This window comes from Atractosteus spatula, assembly GCF_055471065.1.
Source record: "Atractosteus spatula isolate fAtrSpa1 chromosome 10 unlocalized genomic scaffold, fAtrSpa1.hap1 SUPER_10_unloc_1, whole genome shotgun sequence".
Lineage (NCBI taxonomy): Eukaryota > Metazoa > Chordata > Actinopteri > Semionotiformes > Lepisosteidae > Atractosteus > Atractosteus spatula.
The window spans coordinates 4,364,636-4,384,622 of record NW_028296612.1 but is presented as its reverse complement, the minus strand read 5'-3'; the positions used below and the strand labels follow the sequence as shown (position 1 = coordinate 4,384,622).

General features: G+C 49.1%; 1 protein-coding gene across 3 annotated transcripts; it reads left to right on the top strand.

Annotated features, from left to right (window-relative positions):
• Nucleotides 1–101: 101 nt before the first annotated feature.
• Nucleotides 102–17,584, top strand: LOC148813536 (junctional adhesion molecule-like). 3 transcript variants are annotated; one of them, XM_088908118.1, is made up of 7 exons: nucleotides 102–1,332; nucleotides 2,249–3,600; nucleotides 10,292–10,642; nucleotides 13,850–13,987; nucleotides 14,423–14,554; nucleotides 15,556–15,596; nucleotides 16,121–17,584. In XM_088908118.1, exons 2-7 carry the CDS (start codon nucleotides 3,177–3,179, stop codon nucleotides 16,235–16,237), a joined length of 1,203 nt encoding a protein of 400 aa, XP_088764244.1. In that variant the 5' UTR covers nucleotides 102–1,332; nucleotides 2,249–3,176; the 3' UTR covers nucleotides 16,238–17,584. The 3 variants fall into 3 exon arrangements, with proteins under 3 accessions (XP_088764244.1, XP_088764243.1, XP_088764245.1); XM_088908117.1 differs by having other exon boundaries at nucleotides 105–1,332; nucleotides 13,850–14,200; XM_088908119.1 differs by lacking the exons at nucleotides 102–1,332; nucleotides 2,249–3,600 and adding an exon at nucleotides 7,482–9,042 and having other exon boundaries at nucleotides 13,850–14,200.
• Nucleotides 17,585–19,987: the final 2,403 nt, after the last annotated feature.

The following is a 19,987-nucleotide window of genomic DNA, read 5'->3' as shown; positions in this document are numbered from 1 at the left end:
GAAAAGCGCTGTATAAGTGTAAGCAATTATTATTATTATTCTTCATCAGGGAGCCACAGCCTGCTGGTCTGCCGCTCCCAGGATTCAGAGTGGCCAGCTGTAGGTCTGATTACTCTGGGGGTCTCCAGGTCCAGGCCTGGGCCGCTCTGACGGAGGGGGTCGATTACGAGACTGGGAACACCAGAGACTAGAACACTAGAATCACGTCCTGGGCACTGCTCTCTCCTGCAACTGAAACCTTCTTCAAGAGGGGTTAGGGAAAGATCTTTGTTTGCAGCTGCGACCCGCTGGCTTGAATGATCCTGTTCCCGAGAGCCCCTCTCCCGGTCACCTGTCTTCCCATGCCAGATTCCCCCCTCAACGGAGTGGAAACTGCCCAGAGTCTGTGTTAAGGAGGGGCCCTATAACATATTAACGTGCATGCAGGGGTTATTAAAAAAAATAAGTAGAAGGAGTGTCTTTTGAGGTGCGTTGTTTTTCCCCACTAACTCGTTGATTTAATCCAGGTGTAAGGCGCGCATGCTCGCTCGCTCCAAGTTGACCTGTTCGCTTACCCGGAAAACTTACCCGTAAAAACAGACGCGACCAGTAGCCCCGGCAAGAGATTTTTGTTGTTGTTTTATTAAAAGTTTTTATTTTGGTAAATACAAAAGGGAAAATACAACAAACAGGGGGGTTGTACATATAAGTGTACAAATGTCAGAACTTGAGTGAACAAAGGTAGCATCAAGTGAATGAAAAAGAAAAAAAACACGTTGTCAACAGTACAGAGGTTGTGTGGTGTCAGGGGTATAAATACGTTTATATGCCAGAAGAGTTTTTGTAGACCAACCCACCAATCTTATTTTTTAATATTGTTAGTGAGTCTGAGTATAGCGTAAGTGAGTCAGATAATTATTTTAAGCGCCAGGTAGTTTTTTTTAACGCTACACCCATGTATGTATGTACAATTTTGCTAACATTAGAATGACATTTACCATTTCACGAACTTCTCCGTCTGGATTCGGAACGGTCCTTGAATGTGTGATGTACAGGAATATAACTATCATTTAGGCAAGAACATACCAAGTGCCAGAAGGCTGTTGAATAATGCCAAGAGAAGAAAATGTGTTCCGCTGTTTCAATATCTGATTCGCAAAAGCAGATGTGAATAGGAAACGGGTTGAAGGTTCCCGTGTCGACGGAAAATGACGTTGAAGAGGGCCTGACGGGCGACCTTTCGAGCGTGGAGACGGGTGATAATAATAATCTTTGTGACATTTGTCTGTTAACTGCATATATACAAAACTGTTTTGAATGGATCTGCAAAATGTTATTGTTCAACATTCAAAGGTAAATGTTAAATGGAAAGATTTTGATACTATGTTATATTTTGTTAGATCTGAGTTGGATAAAGGACATGTTTTTATTATTCATCTGTTAGTTATTTTGGCTAAATACTTCAGCCACCAAAGTAAATGGTCTCATACTGCTCCCTCTATTCTTGCTTTTAAAGTAGAATTACTTTTTTTAATTTAAATTCCATTAAAATGCGAAGAATCAAATAGCGAGAGACACAGTGGAAATATGTCAAAAGTATCATTTTTAGTTTTTACATTTGTGAATTCCTCTGAAGAGGTGCTGCGGTGAAGCGCGCGTTTCGTCCTGTTGTTTTATCTGCTTTAAAAAGAACGGAGCACCCCCGCTGCCTCTTTTAAAGACTTGCAGTGGAAGTTTGGTCTTCTCGATTTTGTGCGAAAGTCTTTTAATCAGCACCGTTGTACTCATTGCAGGGGTATTGTTTACTGCATCAAGTCTTTTGACACTGGCTGCCTTTCAAGTGTGCTCCTTCAGATGCCACCAGTGAGGATTCTGAATTAAATCGCACCCCGTCTTGCGGAGTCTAGATCTGCTGTGCTTGTCTTCCTGTGACCTTTTTTTTCTTACGGTTGTCGTTTGGGGTTTTGCGCTGCTGTTCCGTGAAAGGGTACAGAGAGCCGAGGCATAGAGCACATAGCTCTGACCGCAAGCCTGCTCGTCTGTAGAGATCCTGCGAAACCCTCAGCTCAAGGAGTATTGTTTCCAGGCCAGAGTCAGATTTCTACTGTTTATTTGCTTCTGTAGTTTAATAAGCTCTGTATGATACAGCATCTATTCAAGTGAATACCTGTTTGTGTGTGGTAGTTGAGTTACCCTTCCCTTGACTCCACACAGGGGAGAATGAGGAAGTGCCGGCAGGTTCTGATATGCCCACCCCTCCTTTTCACAGGTAAAAAAGCGCAGCGCCCATTGGAGAAGAGACCTGTCCCTCACGGACGGCGTCCCGGCAACGGCAGGTGCCTCTGTGAGCACAGCCAATCCAGTGGCGCGCTGCCTGGGGAGTCCCAGTCACACTGGATATTGACCTCAAATCTTGCCCCAAGTCCCGCAGCTCGCCTGGAGGCACTTGGGAATCTTCCAGTGATGGATATAAGGATCAGAATAACGGTTAAACTACCGGTCGCACTGCGGCAAAGTGGATTGGAACAGATGGGTTGCAGAGGCCTGAGCGCCTGTGTTTTTAAGCGAATCTCACTTCCTCAAAGCTGAAGCCTGACACAGCTGTAAGCTGCAGTGTGGTCTGTCGTTGGAGCGGTGCTTCTCAGACTACAGCCAGGCAGGAAACAAGAGCAGAGAAACTTCAGGTGGGGTACGCTTTTAACCTCGAGGCTTTGAGCTGCGTCTCGCGAGGCCGAGAACGGCTTCAGAAATCCCTGTCCCTGGGTCGTCGGGGCTCAGAGGCGGGGTGCAAGTTCTCGTACGGTGCACTTCCGTTCTCCCCCTGAAAGCAACACAAGAGTTCAGTCGCGCACGAGCAGCGTGGAGAAAGACGTACGTTCCTTTTTTGGGGGGAATCTGCGGGACTGTGGCCTGACCTGGTGACACAGATTTTAACTCAACCGCTGACAACTGCGGCTTCAAGACTTGTTTCTGCCGCTCCAGCCCCTGTTCTTGAATCCTGCTCTCTGCTTCAGATCTCTCCCCTCGGCTCGGTCTCTTCCCGCAGGCTTGGCGAGCACGGCCCCGCAGCTGCAGGAGAGCACCCCGAGGTGTCGCTTACCTGGTGCTCAGCCACAGTATCAAGAGGCTCTGAACTGGAATGCTTGGGGCTTGTATCAGGTGATCTCAGTAGTTCTCGAAACCAGCCGTTGGAAAGGATGGAGAACGCAGGCTCTGTCGCAGGTTTGGACAATCCCAACTCTGCCAGGCGCGACTGTCAGATATCCCGACGCTGCCGAATTCATTGGAAATGGCTGAACGGACCGTACCTGTGCCGCGTCCCGTCTTGGGCTCCGGTGCCGAGCGCCACGTTGTCCTTTGCCTGTTATGAAAAGATTGAGGCCGAGCTGAGAGGACGGGAAATCGGTGTGGCGCTGATTCTCAGGGGTCGGTTTCGTGAGCAGCTGTCGCGCAGCGGAGAGAGGAAGAGGGCGGCCCTACCTCTCCCGCGGAGGAGGATGAAGAGGACGCAGCAGGACGAGGCCAGGGCGGACAAGGGGACGGCCGACAGCAGCACGATCAGGCAGGGCAGTCCGATTCCGGGGTGCTGGGGAGGGCTGGAGGCCTCCCTTTCCTGCTCTAGTCAGTTAAACATAAGAATCCCCTTATTATTCCTCTTCTGAAGCTGTTTACAGTTCACACAGGATCCCACTACCGCCACCAATGTGACGCGACGGCAGGCAAAGTGTGCCAGTCAGCGAATGATGCTCCAGAACGCTCCCCACACACCATCCATCAGTGGGGAGGAGAGCAGAGGGATGGGGCCAGTTCAGAGAGGGGGTGATTAGGAGGCCATGATGGGTAAAGTTGTGTATCCGTGTGTGTGCACAGCTGTGTGGCAGTGTCAGGTGTGTGCGATTGTGTATCCGTGCGTGTGCACAGCTGTGAGGCAGTGTCAGGTGTGTGCGATTGTGTATCCGTGCGTGTGCACAGCTGTGTGGCAGTGTCAAGTGTGTGCGATTGTGTATCCGTGCGTGTGCACAGCTGTGAGGCAGTGTCAGGTGTGTGTGATTGTGTATCCGTGCGTGTGCACAGCCGTGAGGCAGTGTCAGGTGTGTGTGATTGTGTATCCGTGTGTGTGCACCGCTGTGTGGCAGTGTCAGGTGTGTGCGATTGTGTATCAGTCGGTGCACAGCTGTGTGGCAGTGTCAGGTGTGTGCGATTGTGTATCAGTCGGTGCACAGCTGTGTGGCAGTGTCAGGTGTGTGCGATTGTGTATCAGTTGGTGCACAGCTGTGTGGCAGTGTCAGGTGTGTGCGATTGTGTGTCCGTGTGTGTGCACAGCTGTGTGGCAGTGTCAGGTGTGTGCGATTGTGTGTCCGTGTGTGTGCACAGCTGTGTGGCAGTGTCAGGTGTGTGCGATTGTGTGTCCGTGTGTGTGCACAGCTGTGAGGCAGTGTTAGGTGTGTGCGATTGTGTATCAGTCGGTCCACAGATTCCTTCACTAGTCGTCTCTAGCGACGATAGGCATAACGATCACGCGATCTGATCTCGATCACGTTCTTTTTCTTTTTGATCGGAAATAGTGATTTTCTTCTTCGTCACCACTTAAATCGTCAGTGGGTTTGGCGCCCTGCCAGATCTCGGTGCAGAGAGGGAAAGAAGGAGGATGGTGAAGTTGGTGCTGGTTTGACATTTGAATGAACACAGGGGCACGTAGGTCAGCGCACACGACATTCTCGCTTGAGAAAGCACGCTGTGGAAGTAGGTCACGAAACTGATGCCGTGATCTCTGGAATCCAAGTGACGTTGCTGCAGAGCAAACCCATCTGTCTCTGCGATTTAGCTCGGTTTGGCGTTGAATTTCAAGCCAGGAGTCGCGCGGTGGTGAGACAGATGAAGCACCAAGGCCCAGGTGCTGTCGAGATAGCCGAGTCCGTGCCCGATCGCTGGTGGTCCTCCCTGTCAGCTCAGAACCGGTAGCGTGACCCGAAACAGGACTCTGTTCTTTTCCACACAGAATACACCCTCCTCAAAAACAAGGCGTCCTTCAGCTGTTAGTGGTTATTGCTGATGCACTGTGGTGGTTCATGGGGAAACTACGTGAAACTACGTGAAACGTGTTTTCTAAATCAGAGATGGATAAATGGTTTCGTTACTGTCCTGTTACCAGTTATTCCTACTGTATAAAAAGTGTGCACTCCTCACTCTGGGTCATTGAACTGTTCCAGTACCTACCTACATGCCTAGGGGGGGAAGATAGCTTTATTCTCACCAATTTGAAGTCTTCTCCGTTGTCCAATGTGAATCTCCCCCTTCTCTCTGGTGGCGCAGTAGTACAGCCCCTGGTCTGTCTCTGTGACCCCCTCAATCCTCAGATCAGGAGAGGCAGTGGAGGGGTTCAGCACCAGGCTGAAGCGAGAGTCCGGTCTTATCACATAGTAAAAAGGCTCAGTCTGCTGCTCCACTTGGTTCTTACTGGCTAAAATCCTCAGAGCCAGGGTCTCGTTACGCTGCAGAAACCAGGTGGTCTCGTGTCGGAGCTCGAGGTCACAGGGCAGGGTGACTGTGTCCCCCAGACTGACTGCTCCAGAGACCACAGCCCACACAGCAGCGCCTGCAGAGGTTTCGAGAAAGGAGAGCATTTGGTTACTTAGCAGAGAAAATGGCGTTGCATGACAAGTGTTGCTCGTCGGTCCTGAGAATGTCTTGATGACTCTCGCATCTGATTTGAGAGAATCACAAGTGAGCACAGGCATCTTAGATGTGGGAGTGTAAGATGGTCTTGGGTTGTTTGAGATGGCTGTATATTTCCATCAGAGATTTTCCTGAAAAATGTTCTTTTAACCCCCTAATCTGAGAAATAGGCAGTTTCTCTTCACCCTAGAACCAACCGTGGAACTAGGTTTTGTTGCACATTATAGATGTAAAATAAAAAAATTACAGTTGTCTGCTTCTCGAGGAATAGCTCATTGTTGCTTTGTCTGTGTTCGAATCTGGCACGTCTGTAGGCAGATATGCAGCTGCAGCAGCAGTAGGGAAATTCCAACACCATTTTAAAAACATCTAATGTAGTAAACCGGCGTATTTGAAAACTTCCATTTCATGCCACACTCTTACTACGGGATATTATTCCTACATTTTCTGTTGCATTTAATTTTGACCTATAAAGTCTTTCTCTGTGCTTGTTTCCCAAGTGTGTTGCTTGTTACTTGAAAGTGCTTGTTTCAGTGACTAATTGAAACCACATGTGACAAGTGTCAGTTCTGTTCAGTAAAGGTTTACTGTACTAATAAGGCTAGAACTAAGCTCTCAAACAACTGCACAAACAAACAGAAGGTGAAAAGGTGTTTTTAGTTACTCATACTGACGCTTGAGCCTTCATTTGAAGACGGGAAAGATTGTGAAGTGTCGTTTCTAGATCGGCGCGCCCAGAAAACGCGCAGCGCGTCAAGGAAGACTTTTGAGGCGGCTTTTTGGTGTAAAATGCTGATCTGGATAAGTACTCACAGGTGACGAAAAGAGTAGCGCCCACCTTGCGTCCGTCCATCTCGGCTTCTGTCTCACCACTGCAAAAATGACACTTGAGATTGAAGCTTATTAAGGAGGTGTGAGTGGGGCCAGCAGGGGGCGCTCTCACCCTGCAGTCTGTGTGGGTCCTGATGCCCCAGTATAGTGACGGGGACACTGGACTGTAAACAGGCACCGTCCTTCAGATGAGACGTAAAACCAAGGTCCTGACTCTCTGTGCTCATTAACAATCCGGGGGTGTCTCTGGAGAAGAGTAGGGGTGTTACCCCAGTGTCCTGGTCAAATACACCCCCTGGTCTTTACCCATCATGCCCTCTTAATCACCCCCCTCTCTGAACTGGCCTCATCGCTCTGCTCCCCTCCCCACTGAGAGCTGGTGTGTGGGGAGCGGACTGGCGCATCACCCAGGAGGGGCTGCACACTGGGGGTAGTGGAGGGGATCCCCATGACCTGGGAAGACCTCTGAGTGGAGAGTCCAGAAAAGTGTGAGGAGTTACTATTGTCATCCAGCGGAGAAGAAACCCACGCTGCAGTAGCTCAGTTTGGTCACTAGGGGGCATATATGCTTAAATAGCCAAGAACAGACTGGCCTGAATTTATAAACCAGCTCTATCGCCCGAGGAATTCTCTGTTTTATAGTGCAGACCGTCGAGGACCTAATCTGGTTATTGTATCTATCGTGTTTGATTCGTGCTAGGATTCTTGTTTTGTTTTATTTATTTTAACAACAGAAAAAGATATAACACAGACAGGAGTAACATGTAACATACCAATAACATCGGCAGGGATACACACGCCATGACAAAAGTTTAAACGGAGTAAATAAAAACGAGGTCCGCACAGCGTTCACGTTTTTACATTTCGAAATCGTCTGTAAACACGCCTTTACATCTACTTCGCACTGTTCAAACACAGGACTCTTCCCAGACCGTTTCACTTTACGTACATAATAACGTGCCAGTATAATAAGTCAACTACAAAATATATTTTTAAAAAATAATAATATTATTATATGAAAAATAATATTTTCAGATTGTTTTTAACTAGATCAAAACTTAACATAACGTCTATTCCTTTAAAAACAATATCAGTATTAGCCTCTTTTTAAATATAAGTTTGCAAATCAGGCCAGAAGGTTTTTACAACAGGACGTAATCAAAATGAATGCCGTGTGGTTTCGGGGCTACTTTAACAAAAGGCACAGTTATCATCTGTATTGATTTTAAATCGCTCCACAACCAAGGGCCTTCAACAGACCTGAAGGTCAACCTGAGCAACTGTTGCCCCTAGCAACAGGCGAGCCCGGTGGGCCAGTTACTTCCGTTTCCGGTCTGGTGTGGCCAGAGCCGCCACCGCACAGAAAACAAATAAAAGGGAAAAAAGCGGTTACCAAGGTTACCAAGCGTTCAAAGTGAGGAATATGAAATATTAAGTTTCATATTCTCTTTCTTTACAATTGCAGAAGTGGGAAACATTCAAAATTCCATACGAATTAGCGTTTTTAACGGTAACGTGCCTTCAGGCTTCGATAAGTTTAATAAATGCATTTCTAATAGGCTTATTCGAAAGGAAGTGAACGGCGCATTTGCCAAAAGCGAACGGCCTTCGTCTTCGGTTGGGGTTTCCTCTTCCTCTCATGAGCGGAAGTCGGCCTTTAAAAATAGTTTTCATTTGAAACTCGGTCTGGTCTGTTGTGGCCAGGAAACGCCTACTGCTTGTGTGCACTTGCCACTGCGCTTTCAGTGGCAGGACATTCGTCTCCCAGGATGGGACTCCTGGCCTTTTTTTCGTGTTTTAAAGCGGTATGTGAACTTCTGCGTCCGATACAACTTGCCCTGAGTGAGCGGCTGTCTGTTGCAGGACAGGAGAGCCCCTGTCCAGTTAGTCCAGGGGGTCTGTGACCCTGGTTCTGGAGAGACATTGTCCAGTTAGTCCAGGGGTCTCCTGGTTCTGGAGAGGTCCAGTCCAGTTAGTCCAGGGGGTCTGTGACCCTGGTTCTGGAGAGACATTGTCCAGTTAGTCCAGGGGTCTCCTGGTTCTGGAGAGGTGCAGTCCAGTTAGTCCAGGGGGTCTGTGACCCTGGTTCTGGAGAGACATTGTCCAGTTAGTCCAGGGGTCTCCTGGTTCTGGAGAGGTCCAGTCCAGTTGGTCCAGGGGGTCTGTGTCCCTGGTTCTGGAGAGACATTGTCCAGTTAGTCCAGGGGTCTCCTGGTTCTGGAGAGGTCCAGTCCAGTTAGTCCAGGGGGTCTGTGACCCTGGTTCTGGAGAGACCTTGTCCAGTTAGTCCGGGGGTCTCCTGGTTCTGGAGGTTCTCCCTCCTCCTGGTGTCTTCTGCGAGATGTCAGGAGCGGCTCACTGAGAGGACAGGTCTGAAGGAGCTGCTCTCTATTGGTCAGTCCTCTGTACCCACGCAGCTGTGACTCCTGACCAAGTTCAAGTTCATTCTGCCCCCCCGAGCAGCGACGCCTCTTCTCTATTTCACTCTCACACCAGCGAGACGGCGGGGCTCGATGTCGGCGCCGTGCAGCCCCCTTGCTCTGTTCCTCTCCGCCAGTGAGTACTCCGCGCGCTTGTACAATCCCGGCCCTCTGCTCAGGGTGATCATGCGGCTCTCGTTTGCACGTCCGTGTCTGGGATCGCCCGGGAGCCCGCGGCGCAGCAGGTCGGAACTGAAAGATTTCGAGAAGTGGGTGGGCCGGGGAGCTGGTGTTCGGTCGTGCTCGAGGTGTTTCTGTCTGAAAAGTGATTTTTGCCTTTCAGTCGCAGCGTCTCGACCACATTCGGGTCTGCGCTGTGGGTGGACGACACCTTAAATCATCAAAGGTGTCCTGTCATGACATATATTTCAGTAGCGTCTGTATCAACGACAAGGGCTTATATGATGAGGGAGACTCGAACACTTAAAACATGACTTTGGAAATCTCCAGGCTTGGGCAGGGGGAGAGAAGTTCTTGCGCTTTTCATTTTGAGTGAATAGTGTGGTGTCTGGCGACGTTGTAACCAGGCCGTTCTGCAAGATAGTGGGATTTCAAGATTTCCCTAAAGGGAGAGAAAATGCACAGAGACATTAAAGTGCAATATGGGCTCTTAATTTCTCTGTGCAGCTTAATACTTTAAAAATAAAGATGTACTGTTCACAGTTCCTGCAGGAAGAACAACTGTAGCCAACTTTAAGCTGCCTCCCGAAATGATCGGAGAATCCTCTGTGCTGCAAAGCGTATTCAATTTATTTAGCTTTTTCGCTGGCTTTCACATTTAAGTCCTCGAAGTAGAGAATCATGTGTGTGAATAAACGTGAGTTCATTCAGAAATCGTGCGAAACTCAATTGATGCAAAGTGACAGAGGCCACTCAACCGTTTGTGCGACGTGTTAAAATAGTTTTGTGCACCTGGAATTAATTGCGGTTGGCCAGTGCAAAACGAAGGTTTGGAATACTTAAGCAGTCGTGACTTTTCCATTTCTTCTTTCCTATGGATGATCTACTTACTTCCCTCTGTTTCTGTTTTGCTTTGATTGTGTGGAGGTGGACGTTTTTTGCAACAAATTTGTATTGCTACTTTGAAGTGTCATCACTGCGAACTTTAAAGTAACACAGCGTGGAATCTTTGCCAGGGTCAGAATCCTTTCGCAAGGCATTATATGAACTCAGCTGGGTGTCCTGTTGAGTTCAGCAGAATCCGTGCCGATTCTGGGCTGAAAGCAGTTTTCCCACTTTCCCCTCCCTAGAAGAATGTTCGGGATCATGCAACGCCATTTTCTCTGCCGAGTAACCAAATACTCTCCTTTCTCGAACCTCTGCAGGCGCTGCTGTGTGGGCTGTGGTCTCTGGAGCAGTCAGACTGGGGGACACAGTCACCCTGCCCTGTGACCTCGAGCTCCGACAAGAGACCACCTGGTTTCTGCAGCGTAACGAGACCCTGGCTCTGAGGATTTTAGCCAGTAAGAACCAAGTGGAGCAGCAGACTGAGCCTTTTGACTACAAGAAGAGACCTGACTCTCGCTTCAGCCTGGTGCTGAACCCCTCCACTAACTCCTCCAGTCTGAGGATTGAGGGGGTCACAGTGACAGACCAGGGGCTGTACTACTGCACCACCAGAGAGAGGGGAGATGTACAGATAGGAAAAGGCACCAGGCTGAGGCTCCATGGAGAAGGTGAGAACAGTTTATTTGTGAAGAGGGATGATCTGTACTGCAGAGAGAGAGATTCACATCGGAAACAGAACCAGACTGAGGATCAGTGTAGGAGAGAACAACCTACTTACTGACCTAACCAGTCTGATATCAATGTAAAAAAAAAATAAAACAATATGTAAATTAAGAAAATAATTTGCTTATAAAATAAAAATATGAAAAACAGACAAGAAGTCTTTTTAGAATTATCATCGAAGGAAAATGGCGAACATCCCTCTGGAATCGGCTGGTCATGGTTCACAGGAAGCCCTCTGAGGCTGGGGGTTCGGGGGGATATGAATAGAAGAGACCTGGGCTCGTCTGTAAACACGCCTTTACATCTACTTCGCACTGTTCAAACGCAGGACTCTTCCCAGAGTCGGTTCCCACGGTTACCAAGCGTTCAGCTGCTTCGCTAAAGTGAGGAATATGAAATATTAAGTTTCATATTCTCTTTCTTTACAATTGCAGAAGTGGGAAACATTCAAAATTCAATGCGAATTAGCGTTTTTAACGGTAACGTGCCTTCAGGCTTCGATAAGTTTAATAAATGCATTTCTAATGGGCTTATTCGAAAGGAAGTGAACGGCGCATTTGCCAAACGCGAACGGCCTTCGTCTTCGGTTGGGGTTTCCTCTTCCTCTCATGAGCGGAAGTCGGCCTTTAAAAATAGTTTTCATTTGAAACTCGGTCTGTTGTGGCCAGGAAACGCCTACTGCTTGTGTGCACTTGCCACTGCGCTTTCAGTGGCAGGACATTCGTCTCCCAGGATGGGACTCCTGGCCTTTTTTTCGTGTTTTAAAGCGGTATGTGAACTTCTGCGTCCGATACAACTTGCCCTGAGTGAGCGGCTGTCTGTTGCAGGACAGGAGAGCCCCTGTCCAGTTAGTCCAGGGGTCTATGACTCTGGTTCTGGAGAGGTCCGGTCCAGTTAGAACAGGTCCGCTCCAGTTACTCAGGGGGTCTCGGTTTTTGGAGAGTCCCGGTCCAGTTAGTCCAGGGGTCTATGACTCTGGTTCTGGAGAGGTCTGGTCCAGTTACTCAGGGGGTCTCCTGGTTCTGTTGAGATCCAGCCCAGTTAGTAAAGGTCCGGTCCAGTTACTCAAGGGGTCTCCTGGTTCTGGAGAGCCCCAGTCCAGTTAGTACAGGCGTCTGCTGGTTCTGGAGAGGTCCAGTCCAGTTAGTCCAGGGGGTCTGTGACCCTGGTTCTGGAGAGACATTGTCCAGTTAGTCCAGGGGTCTCCTGGTTCTGGAGAGGTCCAGTCCAGTTAGTCCAGGGGGTCTGTGACCCTGGTTCTGGAGAGACATTGTCCAGTTAGTCCAGGGGTCTCCTGGTTCTGGAGAGGTCCAGTCCAGTTAGTCCAGGGGGTCTGTGACCCTGGTTCTGGAGAGACATTGTCCAGTTAGTCCAGGGGTCTCCTGGTTCTGGAGAGGTCCAGTCCAGTTAGTCCAGGGGGTCTGTGACCCTGGTTCTGGAGAGACATTGTCCAGTTAGTCCAGGGGTCTCCTGGTTCTGGAGAGGTGCAGTCCAGTTAGTCCAGGGGGTCTGTGACCCTGGTTCTGGAGAGACATTGTCCAGTTAGTCCAGGGGTCTCCTGGTTCTGGAGAGGTGCAGTCCAGTTAGTCCAGGGGGTCTGTGACCCTGGTTCTGGAGAGACATTGTCTAGTTAGTCCAGGGGTCTCCTGGTTCTGGAGGTTCTCCCTCCTCCTGGTGTCTTCTGCGAGATGTCAGGAGCGGCTCACTGAGGGGACAGGTCTGAAGGAGCTGCTCTCTATTGGTCAGTCCTCTGTACCCACGCAGCTGTGACTCCTGACCAAGTTCAAGTTCATTCTGACCCCCCGAGCAGCGACGCCTCTTCTCTATTTCACTCTCACACCAGCGAGACGGCGGGGCTCGATGTCGGCGCCGTGCAGCCCCGCTGCTCTGTTCCTCTCCGCCAGTGAGTACTCCGCGCGCTTGTACAATCCCGGCCCTCTGCTCAGGGTGATCATGCGGCTCTCGTTTGCACGTCCGTGTCTGGGATCGCCCGGGAGCCCGCGGCGCAGCAGGTCGGAACTGAAAGATTTCGAGAAGTGGGTGGGCCGGGGAGCTGGTGTTCGGTCGTGCTCGAGGTGTTTCTGTCTGAAAGGTGATTTTTGCCTTTCAGTCGCAGCGTCTCGACCACATTCGGGTCTGCGCTGTGGGTGGACGACACCTTAAATCATCAAAGGTGTCCTGTCATGACATATATTTCAGTAGCGTCTGTATCAACGACAAGGGCTTATATGATGAGGGAGACTCAAACACTTAAAACATGACTTTGGAAATCTCCAGGCTTGGGCAGGGGGAGAGAAGTTCTTGCGCTTTTCATTTTGTGTGAATAGTGTGGTGTCTGGCGACGTTGTAACCAGGCCGTTCTGCAAGATAGTGGGATTTCAAGATTTCCCTCAAGGGAGAGAAAATGCGCAGAGACATTAAAGTGCAATATGGGCTCTTAATTTCTCTGTGCAGGTTAATACTTTAAAAATAAAGATGTACTGTTCACAGTTCCTGCAGGAAGAACAACTGTAGCCAACTTTAAGCTGCCTCCCGAAATGATCGGAGAATCCTCTGTGCTGCAAAGCGTATTCAATTTATTTAGCTTTTTCGCTGGCATTCACATTTAAGTCCTCGAAGTAGAGAATCATGTGTGTGAATAAACGTGAGTTCATTCAGAAATCGTGCGAAACTCAATTGACGCAAACTGACAGAGGCCACTCATCTGTTTGTGCGACGTGTTAAAATAGTTTTGTGCACCTGGAATTAATTGCGGTTGGCCAGTGCAAAACGAAGGTTTGGAATACTTAAGCAGTCGTGACTTTTCCATTTCTTCTTTCGTATGGATGATCTACTTACTTCCCTCTGTTTCTGTTTTGCTTTGAACGTGTGGAGGTGGACATTTTTTGCAACAAATTTGTATTGCTACTTTGAAGTGTCATCACTGCGAACTTTAAAGTAACACAGCGTGGAATCTTTGCCAGGGTCAGAATCCTTTCGCAAGGCATTATATGAACTCAGCTGGGTGTCCTGTTGAGTTCAGCAGAATCTGTGCCGATTCTGGGCTGAAAGCAGTTTTCCCACTTTCCCCTCCCTAGAAGAATGTTCGGGATCATGCAACGCCATTTTCTCTGCCGAGTAACCAAATACTCTCCTTTCTCGAACCTCTGCAGGCGCTGCTGTGTGGGCTGTGGTCTCTGGAGCAGTCAGACTGGGGGACACAGTCACCCTGCCCTGTGACCTCGAGCTCCGACACGAGACCACCTGGTTTCTGCAGCGTAACGAGACCCTGGCTCTGAGGATTTTAGCCAGTAAGAACCAAGTGGAGCAGCAGACTGAGCCTTTTTACTATGTGATAAGACCGGACTCTCGCTTCAGCCTGGTGCTGAACTCCTCCACTAACTCCTCCAGTCTGAGGATTGAGGGGGTCACAGAGACAGACCAGGGGCTGTACTACTGCACCACCAGAGAGAGGGGAGAGGTACAGATAGGAAAAGGCACCAGGCTGAGGCTCCATGGAGAAGGTGAGAACAGTTTATTTGTGAAGAGGGATGATCTGTACTGCAGAGAGAGAGATTCACATCGGAAACAGAACCAGACTGAGGATCAGTGTAGGAGAGAACAACCTACTTACTGACCTAACCAGTCTGATATCAATGTAAAAAAAAAATAAAACAATATGTAAATTAAGAAAATAATTTGCTTATAAAATAAAAATATGAAAAACAGTCAAAAATTCTTTTTAGAATTATTATCGAAGGAAAATGGCGAACATCCCTCTGGAATCGGCTGGTCATGCCTGATCATCCTGATCGTTGCTCCTCCTCTCTCCACCCTGATGACATCGTGCTTCGTCTTCTGTCTCTTTTACAGACCAGGTATGCGTTCACTCTGCACACTGTCCGTGCGCAATGCTAACAGTGATTTCAGAAAAATATAATTATATGCTGTTGGTCGACCAGTAGGTGGCGCTCTTGACAAGAATTTCCAGTTGAGTGCTTCAGTAAGGTGACCAGGGCCGGTGACAGGTCACAGCTGGTGGTCATTTCCAGAATGCAGTTCTCTCTGTATGAGTTGGTGCTCTTGTTCGGTACGTGTGTGACGTTTGACCTCTAAGCACACCACAGCTCTGTGAGAGCTGAGACTGCGAAGCAGCTTGGATGCTGATGGCTGCAAACCTTCAAGAAGTACTTTTGTACACACCTTTTTTTGTCTTTGGAGTGATAAAAAAATAAAATAAGAAAGTAGCCTTTTCGCTGCTGCTTTTAATAAACAAACTAGTTTAATAGACAAGCTCTCCCAGGTGGGGTTACTGGTGCAGATTGATCGCTGTGTGTCTCCCAGGTGGGGTTACTGGTGCAGAACGACCGCTGTGTGTCTCCCAGGTGGGGTTACTGGTGCACAATGATCGCTGTGCGTCTCCCAGGTGGGGTTACTGGTGCAGAATGATTACTGTGTGTCTCCCAGTTGGGGTTACTGGTGCAGAATGATTACTGTGTGTCTCCCAGGTGGGGTTGTAAGGGATTCAAGTGGATCCCTTCCTATATGTTGGAATCTTTAAAAATTAATTTTATGATATGGTATGCAGAAATTATGTTTATAAAATCATTTTAGAACCTATTGCTGCAGTTGTAATATTGAAACTAGGTGAATTCTTTGGGATTCTTTGCCATGAGACCTGTTATGCAAAAGCAATTAATTTTATTGCTTAATTGATTATTAGCCTCCAAGGGCTCCTGATCTGACAGCGGGGTGAAACACTGACAGTGGGAGCAGTATTTCACACACAGCTGAGACAGACAGGTAACTGTGTGTTCGTTGCAGAGAGAGGAATGGAGGAATTATGTCCAGTCTTATGAGGTTTTGTTTTAATTTCCAGGCCGGCCACAGGACAGAAAAGGAGACAGAGGCCTCGTGCAGGTATTTTGTTTTTGAGTTGTCCTTCATAAGTGGCAGAATGCAAAATTAGAATATCTTGCGCATCTGTTTCGGCATTTGGATGTTAAGTGATACCAAAGCAGTTCAAGCACATGTCGCAGTACTGGTCTTCTGGAATAAATAGTGTGCTCCTTCTTCAGACCCCAGGTGTGTCACAGTGAGCACAGAGAGAGGCCTGTTTCACAGTAATAACTGATGACAGCTGTCAGCAGCACACAGAAACCGCATCCTCGTACAGTGTCTCCTAGATCAGTCCTTGTGCTTCCGCTCATTCTGTCTCGGAGGTCCTAGAATTGTCCGGCAGTTACAGCTCACAGTTCGCAGTGGGATACTGTGACCCGGACATCGCAAGCCTCTGTCCGTTTTCAGCGGCAGGGACGCCGGCAGGAGGATTATGAGAATCCCAGTATTAATGTTCTGCAGAGGCACAAGATGGGACACGCCGCGTCTTCCTCGTTTGTCTCCAGTCTGGCTGTAACCTGAGCCCAGCCTCTGTGTGTCCCCAGGGGAAGGGACGGCAGCAGGACGTGTACGAGATCATGAGGCCGGCCGGGGACCGAGAGTCCGGAAGCGCGCAGAGCGATCGTCTCCCCCGATCGCGAGCCCAGAACCTGTCGGGGTGAAGCGGCGCTTCTCTTCCCCCTCTCCTCCTGCCTCTCTGCCTGCCCGCGCTGACGATGTGCGGCGTGACCGCCCTGCTGTTTCACAGGAAGCTCTCTGAGGCTGGGGCTTCGGGGGATGTGAATAGAAGAGACCTGTCCAGGGTGTGTGTGTGTGTGTGTGTCCCCTGTGATGGACTGGTGTCCTGTCCAGGGTGTGTGTGTGTGTGATGGACTGGTGTCCTGTCCAGGGTGTGTGTGTGAGTGTGTGTGTGTCCTGTGATGGACTGCTGTCCTGTCCAGGGTGCGTGAGTGTGTGTGTGTCCTGTGATGGACTGTTATCCTGTCCAGGGTGTGTGTGTGTGTGTGTGTGTGTGTGTCCTCTGATGGACTGCTGTCCTGTCCAGGGTGTGTGAGTGTGTGTGTCCTGTGATGGACTGCTGTCCTGTCCAGGGTGTGTGTGTGTGTCCTGTGATGGACTGCTGTCCTGTCCAGGGTGTGTGACTGTGTGTGTGTGTGTGTGTGATGGACTGCTGTCCTGTCCAGGGTGTGTGAGTGTGTGTGTGTCCTGTGATGGACTGCTGTCCTGTCCAGGGTGTGTGTGTGTGTCCTGTGATGGACTGCTGTCCTGTCCAGGGTGTGTGACTGTGTGTGTGTGTGTGATGGACTGCTGTCCTGTCCAGGGTGTGTGAGTGTGTGTGTGTCCTGTGATGGACTGCTGTCCTGTCCAGGGTGTGTGTGTCCTGTGATGGACTGCTGTCCTGTCCAGGGTGTGTGACTGTGTGTGTATGTGTGATGGACTGCTGTCCTGTCCAGGGTGTGTGAGTGTGTGTGTGTCCTGTGATGGACTGCTGTCCTGTCCAGGGTGTGTGTGTGTGTCCTGTGATGGACTGCTGTCCTGTCCAGGGTGTGTGACTGTGTGTATGTGTGATGGACTGCTGTCCTGTCCAGGGTGTGTGAGTGTGTGTGTGTCCTGTGATGGACTGCTGTCCTGTCCAGGGTGTGTGAGTGTGTGTGTGTCCTGTGATGGACTGCTGTCCTGTCCAGGGTGTGTGTGTGTGTCCTGTGATGGACTGCTGTCCTGTCCAGGGTGTGTGACTGTGTGTGTGTGTGATGGACTGCTGTCCTATCCAGGGTGTGTGAGTGTGTGTGTGTGTCCTGTGATGGACTGCTGTCCTGCCTTGTGCCTGTTGCTTGCTGGGATAGACTCTGGCTCCTCGTCAACCTGGAATTGGAAAACAATTGGATGACTATTCATTAATTGTTGAACGAATGTTCAGTGGTTGTTCAAAATGTATTTAATTTATGTCACACAACTTCACATCTTCTTCTTTTCTTCTTGTCATCATTAAATTTGTAATTTCACCTGCAGTGTCTTCCTCTTGCACTGTGTTTATTCATTTTAATGTTGCTGTTCAGGAAAGATCCCAGCCCTGTGGACACAGATATCGCTTGAATCAGGAGATTCAGTCAGACTTCACCTGATTGTTCTGCGATGTTTGTCCACACCGGGAATGCAGTAGTTTGGACGCTGTTGATGTGTGGACTGTCTACATTCGCCAGCAAACCGAAACGCAAACGCATGGGGGTGCTTTGCAGACCCCCTGCGTGATGTACTTCTGCACTGACAGGAAGCCACACCCTGTATCCTGTGCAGTAGCTCAGCTCTCTCAGCCCTGCAGGTGACGCAGATAGAGGCCACACACACACACACTCGCAAGTGCACACACACACTCGCATACACTCGCACACACTAATGCACAGACTCATATACTCACACACACACACACTCATAAACGCACACACAAATGAACAAACACACAAGTTCACATATGCACAATGCACACAGACTCACAAATGCCCACACAGATTCACACGCACACACTCATACACTTACACCACTCACAAACCCACATACAATACTTATACAGTACACTTACACACACATTCACACACACTCATACAATCACTCACACACTTAACACACACAGGCGCGTGCACACACACACACACTCGAACACTTGCACACACTAATGCACAGACTCATATACTCACACATACACAAATGAACATACACGCACATTCACATACGCACAACGCACACAGACTCACAAATGCACACACACATTCACACACACTCATACACTCACACACACCAGTTTGCAGTAAATCAGAGCATCGCCTGTAAGAGCTGAGAGTACAGTACTGTGAATTGAGTTAGCAAATGACACGTGAACTCTGGGCTGCCTGTATTTGTCCCATCTGCCTTGTTTTCTACATTGTAATTTATTTATATTTTAGGCACTTGTCTCAAAAATAAAAGCAAGATACTGGCGTCTACTGCTGCCACTCACAAATCTCTCAAGTCATGAGCACTCTTACTGACGGGACAACCCAGCTCGTCAGTCCATCGCTGTTGCTTGGCGTAGAGAGCCACCTACTGGCCCAACAACACCACTGCAACAGGAAACTGGTTTTCCTAACAGCAGGGCTGCCCGTTCCTGCTCCAGTTTAAAACTGGTAACAGTGGGATCGGAGGAACAGACACTTTGCGTAATGAACACACAGGTCAATGAAAAGTAAAATGAAGGGCTCTTCTTTACACAGAGAGGGGTGGGGGTGGGGAACAAGCTGCCCAGCCCTGTGGTTGAAGCCGATACCCTGGCTTCTCTCCAGACACAGCTGGGTGAGCTCCTCCAGTCAGGACAGGAGGCTCTACTGTACACAGAGGGGGGTGGGGGTGGGGAACAAGCTGCCCAGCCCTGTGGTTGAAGCCGATACCCTGGCTTCTCTCCAGACAGGAGAGTTGTTGTTGTTATTGTTGTTATATGAGCTCACTGCCGGTCATGAAGAACTTCTGTTCTTCCTACTTGTATATTACAGCTAAAGAAGAAGAGCTCACCCCCCACTCGAACCCTGAGCCCTGCCCAGCCGGACACGAGATCCCAGCACAAGTGTCTCTGAGCTTCGCTCTGGTCTTTGCCCTGTTCTCTGCTCTCTTCTTCTCCATGTGTCTTGACTGGATCAGTTACAGAAGAAGAGTGAGAAACAAGTGAGACACACCTGTCCTGTATTTATACAGTCTAGAGACGCACGGTACAGAGACACACCTGACCTGTATTTATACAGTCTAGAGACACACCTGTCCTGTATTTATACAGTCTAGAGACACACCTGTCCTGTATTTATACAGTCTAGAGACACACAGTACAGAGTCACACCTGACCTGTATTTATACAGTCTAGAGACGCACGGTACAGAGACACACCTGACCTGTATTTATACAGTCTAGAGACGCGCGGTACAGAGTCACACCTGTCCTGTATTTATACAGCTTTCATTCCCACTCACTGTCACACTCGCTCCTGCCAGAGCACAGAAGAATCACCTGTCGATCACCAGATTGCTGTGACTATGCGGTCTGCTGGGAGATCTGTTCCACCTGTGAGTGATGTGTCACCTCAGAGGTCTCACTGGGAGCCTGGGGTTTTCAGATCAGCCTTTGTATCACTCTGTTCCCTGCTGTGGTTTGCTTTTGGATTTCTGACCCACTCTGAACAGATTGCTTGTGTTCTGTCCTGTGCGTCTCTCGGTTATGAACTTGTTTGTTTCTTGATTGGGTTTCTGGCTTGTGAGCTCTTCACCAGCAGTATGAGCAACGCCGTTACTCTCCCGGCTCAGGAGCGAGTGACCCCCGGCTCTGTGCGCAAACTAAACTGCACCCAGGCTGCGCGCAGATGTTAAGTTTATACAATTAAATGTTAAGTTTATATT